General features: G+C 30.8%; 1 protein-coding gene across 3 annotated transcripts in view; it reads left to right on the forward strand.

Moving 5' to 3' along the window:
• The first annotated feature begins 9,358 nt into the window (after positions 1 to 9,358).
• Positions 9,359 to 12,510, forward strand: part of LOC129226602 (hemicentin-2-like) — a 542,319-nt gene continuing 539,167 nt past the window's right edge. For all 3 annotated transcript variants that reach the window (XM_054861230.1, XM_054861231.1, XM_054861232.1), the window contains exon 1: positions 9,359 to 9,765. In XM_054861230.1, coding sequence (XP_054717205.1) covers positions 9,597 to 9,765 — 169 coding nt within the window. In that variant the 5' untranslated portion in view covers positions 9,359 to 9,596. The remainder of the gene's footprint in view (positions 9,766 to 12,510) is intronic.

Here is a 12,510-nt window from a genome sequence, read left to right on the forward strand (position 1 = left end):
ATGCAGACATTGTTCAATTTTTTTTTTTAATTTCTTGTTTTCCTGCAAATCAAAAACAAAAAATGTAAATGCATCTCAGAAATTATTTAAAACACTCAATTACCAACCACTACAAAGATAGTTAAAATATTTTCTCCAGCAGTTTGTAAGATTTATATAAAGGATAAAAAAATATAATTCAAAGCTGAGGAAAAAAAAATAAACACACCATTTAGTTCCCATCAGTAAATAAATTGGTTAAGATTTGACTTCATTAACATAGAATAGTGCTTGACATCAAAAAAAAGAAAAGATCATTGTTTTAAAACTACTTGCGCAAGCGAAGTATCAATGTAAATATCCTTATTTCAAGTGAATCATATTTTTAATCCTCATTGTACAACTCGGAATTTCGAAGTATTTTTCAATTTTGATTAACACATTTTCTCGGCTTCTAATTTATGCTTCAGAGACAGTGATAAATTATTGAACTAAAACAGGCCGTTGCGTTTTGTCCTGCTTTGAAATAGTTAATGATTATAAATTTTGAATAGCCCGAGCAAAAGAGCAAAGTAATATATACGCAAACACTGTATAATCTTCAGAGATGAGCAGGGGCGTAGCTAAGGGGGGTTTTGGGGACAACCCCCCCCCGAAAAGTTAGTCTCAAAAAAAAGAGAGAAAAAGAAGAGAGAAGAGAAAGAAATAAAAAGGAAGAAAAGGAAAAAATTCCAAGCGATTATATATATATATATATATATATATATATATATATATATATATATATATATATATATATATATATATATATATATATATATATATATATATATATATACATATATATATATATATATATATATATATATATATATATATATATATATATATATATATATATATAAAGAAGTAACCCCCCCCCCCGAAATTTGGGTCTAGCTACGCCACTGGAGATGAGTTTGGATTAGAAGTTGGCTATTTTGAAACTTTGGCCAACACTTCATGTGTGGTGGTCTGACGCTGCTATTTTATAATGATTATGCTAGCAGATAACAAATAAAGTAACAAATAAGAATTAATTAATACGCAAAAACAAAGACATTTACACAAAGTCATAGACTTTGAGGTAATCTGAACGGTCCGAAGCAGGTAACAAATGGTGATACATTAATACAGAAAGATGATTTTAATGTTCTTTCGTGTTAAACGAAGTAAGCGCCGAAATTAATGATCAGTACAAACGATAAGATAACCTCTCTTCTGCTTTAGGGAAAAAGATGGTACTAGTACAGTGGGTGGCCAAATTATTAAGGACACTACTATTATTCTCGTATTTTCAAGTATAATACACTCATTTTTTGAAGAAATAAACCACGAACCACATTTTTTTTTAAAATTCCACATAGAAGCTGGTATTATTATTATTGCTTTTTAAGAAGTGACAACACTACCAAACTGCATCATTTTACAAATATTTGAGGTTACTCCTGTTTTAGTAGTCTCTAGTGAGAAGAAACAGCTGTTGTCGTGAGGTTATATTAGGTATTCTAGAAGTGTTTCTTCGAAAGCTTTGAAGTTTGCTATAGTTAATACATAATTAACTTATTATAAAGTAATATTGCTACAGTTTGAGATTAAATTTCAACATTTGATTTATATTGCTGATTAATATTGTCAAAACTTAAGACATTTAAGTTTTGACAAATCTGTTGAACTTTTTAAGACTGGGTAAGTCTTTACACACGTGCCCTAGAAAATGTAGGTAAATTCAACTCCTTACATTCCTAAAAAGCTATTGCAAATTTAACTGGTGTTTCCAAGTCAGTTTTTGCAAGCATGAAAAGTTTAAATTAACCAAAACAAGTCACTAAAAGCAGATCGCGTAGACAAAAATGACAAATAACACATCACCGATCCTTGTACCGGCAGTAGAATCAAGGATATGTGCTTTTTGTGATATTTAGCACTCTCTATAGAACATTTTTAATGGAAATGCCGCTTCAGGCGGCGTGCGACGCCACCTGGGGAGCACTGGTAAAAGAAACTTTTTACGACCAAAATGCTAAAAGTGGAGTCTTCGGAGAAGTATGCCTATAACACATTAAATTAATCAAAATAATAACATTATTTGTTAACAGGCACAACTTACAAATAGTACTTACACGATTCCAGTCCTCAACAATATTTTTTTTTGGTTGTTTTGCAATTGCATAAGTTTTTTTCTTAAATCGATGCGGAGTGGTTTTTTTTTATTCTTCGACTAATGACCTCCGGAAAGTCCTGGTGGAAACTTCAATGCCCTCTTTATTTATAAGTAAGACGGACTACTCTCCTTTTGCGATTTAGGCAAATATCACTGTGGTCGGTACGAGCATTGATGATGTCTTTTCTGCCACATATTCCTAAGTGATCCACTTTCCTTGGCATGTTTTGGGAAATTTTGATTGACCAAACTATTAGCCTAAAAGCACCTGTTATACTTACAATGACTCTATGGGTATGTGTGGAGGGAAGTAGTAACGCTTGTATTTCCCTTCACTTTTTAGGAGACCTATTTGAAGCTTTGCCCATTCTGAAAAAAGCTGTTTTGAAGATATCAAGCAACAATATAAATCAAATATTGACATTTAATCGCAAACAGTAATACAGTTTGCTTTATTAATAAGTGTTCGCAACGTATTAACTAAAGCAGACACCAAAACTTTCGAAGAAATACTTCTAGAATACTTAACATAACCTCACGACAACAGCAGTTTTTTCTCAGTAAAGACTATAACTTTAATTACCTCAAATTTGTAAAATTACGCAGGCTAATAGTGTTGCCATTTCTGAAAGCAATAGTAATAATACCAGCAGCAATTCGGAATATTTAAAAAAATGTGGTTCGTTGTTTATTTTTTCAAAAAGTGAGCCTAAACTTGGAAATAAGAGAATTCGAGAAGTGTCCCTAATAATTTGGTCACCCACTGTAGTTGTGTTGGGTACTGTTATACAGCATGATCTATACAAAAAAAATCAATAAAAACCTTCCGGGGATTTAAACTTTGAACGTGTATTGCTCGAAACTCGAAAAAAATCCACTTACATCCCTTTTATTCTCGCTGCTCAGTTGATGTTTGCCTCTGTTAATTTACACGGTCTCTCGTTTTGTTTAACAATCTATTAAAATTTCATTGCTTTTAAATTAATTGTTTTAGTTTTATAACAGTTTTTCTGTCTGTTGCATTTTGACTGTTTATTGATTGTAGTACACCGAATATTCTAATTTATCTTTTGACTTACAGTAGTGTTTTCTGTCCTTATTTTTTTTTCTTTATGATTCCTTTAAATATTTCTCAACTTATTGTTGTGTTCCTCGTCGCATAAGTTGTAAATGGTTTGCATTTGTTTTTATGGTTTTCTATAAAAAAATCTATTATTAACTCAAAAGAAGGCAATAGGTAGCATTGAAATTAGTATACTCATTTTTCGGAGTTTGGACTTTCTGCTTTTGTATTGCCTGGATATCATTGCCTGGAAATAATGTGGTTTATTCCGATAATTTCATTCATCTGTGTTGAAAAAAGCAATTCGTTAAAATTCTTTTCTTAGACTCGAATATATACAACTAAATGACCAGGTATGTATAATAATTCAAGTTCTCTTGATTGAAAGTACTAGTTTTTTTCCTACCTACACCGCGGAGAGTGTTGCAATTGATATTGCAAATTTAATTTTCCTATGTTGCTTAGACGTCTAAAGTGCAGTCAGCAAACACTATAGTCCTCTTCAATTTTTTAACTTCCAATCAGCTTTGATACTTTCAGTTTATGTCCTATTTGAGATCCAAAAATAATAAGTTTAAAACTGCGAGATATTCCTATCACATCCATCTTCTTAAGAATCGCTAAAATTCCTTTTAAAAGAACGTAAAAAGAAGAAGGACAAAATAATGGTGTAAAGCCTGCTCAGGTTAGAAAAAGGAAAGTAGCGAAACCGTGAATGAATCGGAACGTTAAGAAGATGGATAGATCACTCTCTTTTTAGCATCTTCGGTGACTCGACTCAAGTGCCGGCTCACCCAAAGTTCGTGCCAAGCAAAGGGATGTATAAAAAGCCTTCACAATGCTGCTATCGATCAATGGATTAATGACACTTCCGTAGTAAAGAAAGAGTTATACGGAATAATGTTTGCACTTTTTGAACGACTTTTACCAGATTCTTTTCCACTCTAACGCGGCCACAGAGTCAAAATCCTTTCTAAAGAGCTTGAAAAGGGGTTGATACTTTCATTGGTTTATTAGAGTAATTTCGCAAAGAAAGGTTTTAGATGTTTGTGAAATGTCTCATACTGAATCATCTGAGATATACTAAGTTTCTAAAAAACAAAAATGTTGTAAAAGTGAACAGGTTGTTTATTATAAAATAAAAGATGCATAAAAAAGAAAAAGATTCCTATCTATCCACCTACATAATGATTTTCGTATGTATCTACGTATTTTTTGCTGTACTGTATATGTATATATTATTACAGGATGTTTTAGTTAACTTTCAGAACTAAGAGGTGTAGGGTGCATCGTGATGACTCGAAATCCTATTGCAATGGATAGTTGAAGATGATTTCTTGACCCGAGAAATTTTAGATATGTCGGGAGTATTCCTGACTGTTCGGAGTTCCACACGCTGAAGAATTGAGGTCTGCATTGCATCCGGTTGAAAAAACTCGAACTCTTGCGTTAATCCATGTACCTTTTGCATTTTCAAATATTCAAATGATTTTTCACTTACGGTCTCTTTTCCTTGTGGTGCTTCAGGAAAGCATTTCCGATCCCATATTGCTGTATGATTTTAAGTCGTCAGGATGCACCTTACTCCTCTTAGGATTTCTGAAATGTTTAACTGAAATACTCTGTATATATATCCTTATAAATCATTTTCCAAATCTATATCGAAAACGATAAGGATGCGACGTAGATCCACCTCCTCTTTGTACACCCTGGATGCACTTTGGGGCTGAGCGATCTACACTTTTTGCATTTGCTGCCCTACATATCATGAATGGAGACCACCTCACCCGTTGCCCGGCGTAAAGACATCGAACTATCATAAACCGATACTGAGAGGCTAAGAGCCGATTGGATTCATAGACTTTCTGCTGCAACATTTTTTTTCTCCATGTTTTGCTGTTGCTCTTTTTATGGTTCATCAGCTATAACGATCTTTTAATCCTTGCCATTGTAAATTTATATATATATATATATATATATATATATATATATATATATATATATATATATATATATATATATATATATATATATATATATATATATATATATATACACATTGAAATTATGTTCTTTATTAAAGTTTTCCCCGTGTTTTATAAGCACTACCCGTTTTCGCTTTTAATTTATATATTCTGGAATAATGCATTAGGTCGTTACTTAATTCTAAGAAGAAACGTTTTGACAAAACACTTGATACCACTTAAAATGCTTTGACACTATTTATTCTTATTTCTTCAATCTGTATAAACGACACAGTTTAAAACGATTCAACACTTTCCCTCTACAACACATGGAGTTGTTTGATTTAGATCCTATATTAGTCTTTTCTAATAGCTTTTCACCGTTTCCCATACAAAACTCTCCTTGTATTGTTTTTTTTATTTTTTATATTATTCTGCAGGTAAATGTTTAAGTTTCTGTTGCATACTTTGTATCATAAAGCTAGTTCAATATGTAAGTTAAAATTTTCTAACTCAAACGCAGTTTTGCTTTCAATATTATTAATTTTTTCACGAGAGTATATTTTATCCTTCTTTAAAATTCTCTAATTCAAATGCTGCTCTGTGTTTTGATATTACTAACTTTTTTTACTTAAGCATTTTATTGTTTTTCTAATGCTCACTTTTTTTTCTTTTTTAGGCTGATGTTGACATTTTTTCCCCTTTTATGGATAACAACTGACTATTTGCTGTAAATCTTCTTAAAACTAATAAAACCGTTGGCTATAAAACAGGCAGGATACTTAGTAACAGTACTAGATATGTTTAATGAGAGTTTTAAAAAAAAATGTATTGGGAGACGAACTGTACAGCTTGAAAAATAAAAGTATTAAAATGTTAGCAAAAATTTTTATCTAAAAAATACGTAAGAATAATAGGTAACTATTCTTACTTGAACTTTCTCTCTTTCAACAGCTGTTAAACTAAAGAAATAAAAATAGTTGCAGTTTTACATTAACAGAGTTATATACTTACAAAATAAGTTAAAAAAACAACTATTTTTATTAGCTGATCCTTTTGCAAATTGTAATATTTAAATACATTGAAAAATATAAATTCGAAGAAACAAATGTTCTTCAGATGTGAAGTATCCAAGTTTAGATTCCTGAAACTGTTAAAAAGAAAACGAAAAAGTTACTTCAAAATGAAGTACATGTTATCCTATCACTGATCTCTATCGGCATCTTTTATAATTCACATATTCAGACACACCTCCTTTATTAGCTTTGTTTATGATTATTAGTTATCTTAAATCTATATATTTTTTCATGGTAGACATTTTGGCACATGGTTATTTTCTGTAGCCCTTGTAGGGTCCAAGGTGCTTAACCCATTCATCAAAAATCCCGGTTCGAAAGAGTAGGTTTTAATTTATGCATAAGTGAATAACAGAAAAAGGTTCCTTTAATTGTGGTGCAACAAGTTAAAAAAAAACGTAGAAACCTAATAATATTGTGAAATAAATATAAACAAAAGTAGAAAAATGCGTATACTAAAAAACATGTGCGTGACCTACATTTTTGTTGCCACATCGAAATGTGGGTAACATAAATTATTCTAATTAATTTTGTGAAAAAACTAGTGCTAAATGTGTAATAATATTAAAAAATTGAATGAATTGAGAATATTAAAAAATAATTCAAAAACCCACAACATAAAAATTAGAGATTAGAACAATATTCAGTTTATTTGTCTTTTTACTCAAAGTTTCATAAGTGAGTAAATAATTATCCCATAATTTAATTCTATTTAATTAACTACAACCATTCCCTGTTGAAAAGATTGACCTTACGTTTTTGATGTTTCGGAGAAAATAAGATATCAAGTTTATTTTTTTTCGTTCTTTTCAAACTTTTTATTCAAGAACATTAATTTGAAATAATTTGGATTTTGCGCAAATAAAAATTCGTTTGATATGTTTTTCTGGTAACATGAGCGCAAAAATTTAAACTCCTGTTCAGGATTTGTAGTATGAGGAGATAAAAGGCTAAAACATGGAATAAAAAGAATTATTTTGCACTTGCGTAAGGTATCCTTAACTTTTTTTCGTCAAATTATTATTTATGTTGTTTAAACAAAAAACTACTCTAATATTTGAAACAAGCAGTTCATAAAGAAGTATTGCAAGCGATTTTAAATTTCAACTTTATCATTCAGCGTTATGGTTTTAAAATTTTTAAGGGCTTGAAATATTTTTAAAAGTATAATTCTAGCATAGTCATTAAAACTAAGATCGGTTTACAGTTTTTCATTCAGCTAGAACCGTATTACAGCTACCAAACTTGATTTTGTCAGGAACTCTTAAACAAACTAAGTACATAAATTCTTCTCCTAGAAACTAAGCAGTTGTGCAATATTATAATAATAATTATTATTTTGAACACTCAAGATTGTGGGTTCACTTCGAAGTGGTTTTACGTTTCTTATTCTATCCTTTTTGTAGTTGGTAGATAACAGATGATATTATTAGTGGAATTTAGATCTTGAGACGCGGTAGGTACGGTAAGTATTATTAATGAATCTTTTGAGTGAATGAGTTTCATACATCATCTACATATAACTTACGATAATAAAATTTATTCTTTGCAATACATATTTTTTATTTTCTGCTCTCTAATTTAAAATAGTCTTTTTAACATTGTAATGGTTCCACGGTGTATTTCACTTTTAGTCATTTTTGAGAATCTTTGCATGTCTTAATTCATTGATAGTTTATTTATTTAGTGACTGCTTCGTGCGTTATGTTATAAAGTTCAGAACCTTGCGATGTATTAGTACCCTTTTTGTAGGATATCTAAAAATATATACACTGAATTTATGAGAAATTGAAAGTTTTCAAAACACTGAATATTTCATATGATTAAAGTGTCAGAATATTCTACTTTAGAGCATAGATATTAGAAAACAATAATAAAAAAAAAATACAAAAACTAATAAAAAGTAACTTTAAAACCTGGCCGATCATTGATTGCGAAAACTTGAATCTGTCAAAAATATATTTTGTTTCCATATACTAAATGTTATTATTGCATTCGTTTAACAGTAAGTATATACTGCGTAAGCCTTTTTTAAGATTAAAAACCCCTGATATGCCTCGATTAAAAATTGTGTTTTATAAATTTCTATAAATGACAATATGATTTTGATCTGACTACTGAAAAAAACTATAATTTTTTACCACGTGCGTTTTCGTTAATAAACTGCGCCATTTCGTTTTCAGGAGTGAGTGCCACATTTTATTTTTACTTTTTGGCTAAATTTGTAACTATTCTTAATTGAACCATTTTTTTTTTTGCGTGTAAATAACGCAGAAACTATCAAAAACTATTAGCTAATAATTCAAATGAAATTACTTCGTTATTTTTCAGATTAATTATCATTCTTAATTTCTTCATTTGACAGTTAAAATATTTTATCCAAAAAAATGGGATTAGATAAACTCTAAACGGAAAGTCAGATTTCGGCTGATTTATTTTTTACAGACTATATTACGTCTACTGTACTGAAGAGTGGTCCCAATGCCTATAAGTGATTTGTAAAATACTGTAATACTCAGTAATGGAGGGCAATCGTATTTTTATTTAGAAAGAAACAATTTTATTTAATGATATTTTGACCACTTTTGATATAAAATTTCACTATGGGTATCATACACAAAATCGATCGCACTTTAATGTCATTTTCAAATGATTTTAAAGTAAGCACTTTAATAAACTAAATGTCATCCGTAAAAAGATAGTACCCCTTTAAGTCCTCCGACTTTAGGCATGCTTTAAATACAGAGCGTTTGAGCTTAGAGGAAATTTCTTCAATGAAACGAATTGGGAAAAAAAAAAACATTTATTTCCGAGAACCGGTAAAAAAGAAAACCCTGAAGGGCAGTTGCCTTCAAAGTGTAACTTTTATAACGTACAGGCGTGACTGTTTCATAGTGGCAGTTTATAATTTCCTCATCATGCGTAACGGAAGATCATCCAGCATCACCTACATCCTTCTGTCTGTACCGGTTCACGAGAGGGCGCCACCAGTCCACACGAGACCGACCGGCCGCTAGCATCATCAGCAGAGCTCTCCCCTCATCCCGCCGTTTATTCGGTTGCGCGAGCGGGCCTCGCTACACGCCACACGCGCTCTGTGAAGCGGTCGCTGAACTACCCCTGGAAAGTGATCGGAAGTGTAAGGGGAGAAGAAAAAAAAAAGTACACATTAATATTCATTCCTTCGTTCGTGTGCCGCACGACGGAAAAAAGAAAACTAACAATAATATTTCTTTATAAAAAAAATCAACTATAACGTTTCTGTTTTAATTGTGTGATCATTGGGCAAAAGGATAGTACTCGCTGTGTGTATGTGTGTCCAGTTTTGTGCCGCTATGGAACGGGATACAATTTTTGTGCGGCGGCACCCTTTGTTGCCTGCCGTGTTGATGGTTCTGGCTGCGGTGGCCAGGTGCGGGTCGGCCCTGGCCGGTAATGCCATCGGTATCGGCGCCTCTAATGCATCGGCAGAAATAACAGGTGAGTTAAGCGGGCCACTATCGCTGATTCATTGATTTAATATGCTCTGAAATGTTTCTGTAGCTTGCAGGGTTAGTTCGGAAATCACAGGGAAACTCGAAATCTTTTTATTTACCCTAGGATTTAATATTTTATTTAACTAGTCCTCAACTTCTGGGTAGATCCAGCTAATAAGTGTATCAAAAATCAATGCATTTTATTTGTTACTATTATTTATTTTGGTTCCCTTTTGCTTTTTATTTTAGTGATACTGAGACTTTTAGTGATATTTAAGTGGGTGTAAGACTACTATCGCTGATTCATTGATTTTTTATGCTCTGAAATATTTCTGTAGCTTGCAGGATAAGTTCGGAAATCATGAGGAAACTTTTATTTACCTCAGGATTTAATATTTTATTGAACTAGCCCTTAAACTTCTGGGTAGATCCAGCTAATAAGTGCATCAAAAATAATGCATTTTATTTATTAATATTGTGTATTTATTCATATTTTTTTGGCTCCGTTTTATTTTTTATTTTAGTGATACTGAGAAAACTATTTTGGAACGATTTGAGATAAAATAAATGCTATTCAAGAGGTATTTTTTACCTGCTTAAGAATGTTTCGTACTTTGAATACATCATGAAACTGATGGAAAAAATATTTACTGTCATTGATTTTCAGTTTATTTATCAGTTAAAAGTTCTACAGCAATATGCTTTCTTAGATTACAATTAAGTTTCGGATTGGAAAAAATTACGTCTTTATTTAAACTGTAATAAAAGTGCAACCTTGAACCTGAACTTTTAATTAGAGTCAATATGCCAGTTAGTTTTTGTTTTGTTTTCGTAAGTGGAGGAATTCAGGTAGCGGTTTTATCTCTATGACCTTGACCAGGGTTCTAAGTAAAATAAATATTGCTTTTTGAATTACAACTCGCCAAAAAATGTACATTTTGAAGATTTACGCAAAATTCTTTTATTATCATTGTATTAAATTTCAATTGGTTTCTAGTTGAAAATATTTGTCTGCAAGACTTCCTCAACAGTTAGATTTTTAAAAATATTTTTCTGAATTATGTATCTCATTTGTTGTGTAAAGTTTAGTTTGTCGTTAGCAGTAAAACAGTACTAGTTTTTACACTAAAAGTCTTTTTTTCCAAGTTAAATTCTGCTTCGTTGGTAAATTGATGCACCAATGTTTTTTATTTGATTTCATGAAATGCTTTGGGTTCATTAATAATGTATAGTTTAGTAAAAAGTTCAACTTTTAGTTTTGTCCTTTTTAGCATATATTTCTATTACCATCATCATTTACCAGAAAAGCGTGAAGAATTGAGTGGAGAAGTTTTTTTTTCCTTTCTTTTTTTTAAATTTTTAATTTAACAAAATATGCATTTTTCTGAGGAATTTTTACTTAATACAATTATCTCTTCATGTACTTCTTTTTGTTATGTGTTAAAAATATCACACTTCATACCCATAAACTAAGACCTAAATCAATATTTTATTACATTCGAATTGAGCTGCGTCGTAATACTGTTTTTCCCCTACCTTCAATGCGGAAAAAACAACTGAAAGGATTCTCATGAGTTTTCTTACCATGTGGTGTTTTAAAGGAATATCTAGTTAGTCCTCTTAAAAAAACTGCATTAAAAAAAAAAGTAAATATATTTTTTTATTTTTTTGCTCTTTGTACTCTTTTCACTTTGTAATTCAACGCTAATACATCTATAATTTCTCCTGGGTGGACTTTCTAGTCATACCATATCTTACATGTATACTATCAAGATAATTTCGACAATAAGGCTTTAAATCAAAGACTTTGGGCTGCTATTCCCTCCTCCTCACTAAGCTGTTGAGACTGTTGAATTATAAAGGCAGTTTAATTAACCTATTACAAGCGGAAGTGCTATGCTGCTTCACTCTACTCAAGAAAAGCATCAATGTGTGTTGATTAATTCATTTAATTTAAAACATTTGCAGTCAAAGTTTCCTCTAGAACTAACCTTTTTGTTTTTATCTACTACGCTATGCACGTTCATTCATATATTATTTTCATCCATTCAAAAAGCATATTAGCCTCAATTCAGCTTGTAAAAATTAGTCCGACTATTACAAAAATAAGGTGGACAACAACAATTATAATAATGACAAAGAATAAAAAGTAAGAGGATTGTTTATACAAAACGTAAAACCTTCTCACCTTTGATTTCCAGAATTTTTTGTTTTAATTTGTTCTCTTTTGTCCAATGAATAAATGTTAAAAGCACATATTTTTGTTCTTACTCATACTTCTTCCGTCTAGTCGATCAAGAAGCCTTTTGAGTGAATTAAAACTTATTTCTTTCTTCGCTTAGAGAAGACTTAATTTCTTGAACTTCGCTTAGGAAAAAAAAAATAATAACTTCAACCCTCAAAAGTAAAAATGCAAAAATTTAATAACACATTTTTATCCTGAATAAAATTAATTCCAATCGGCCAAGTGAGTTTTATTCTTCGTTAACAATAGTTGAATGCTACACTAAAAGAAAGAAAATATGTTACGATAAAACCCTCTACACTTTACACGCATACGTATTTAAAGTAAATGTTCATATTTAATTGAAATAAAGTAGTTATAAAAATTTCTAACTAAATTCAGGGATGGATAATGGATATATCTCTTCTAACAAAAAAACAAAAAAAAAAAGTTACGTAGGAAAATAACGCAACCCAAATTTCTAATTTGAATACGAGCAATTTGATATTAAAAATCAGCGTTCAT

This window comes from Uloborus diversus, chromosome 7, assembly GCF_026930045.1.
Source record: "Uloborus diversus isolate 005 chromosome 7, Udiv.v.3.1, whole genome shotgun sequence".
Classification (NCBI taxonomy): Eukaryota; Metazoa; Arthropoda; class Arachnida; order Araneae; family Uloboridae; genus Uloborus; species Uloborus diversus.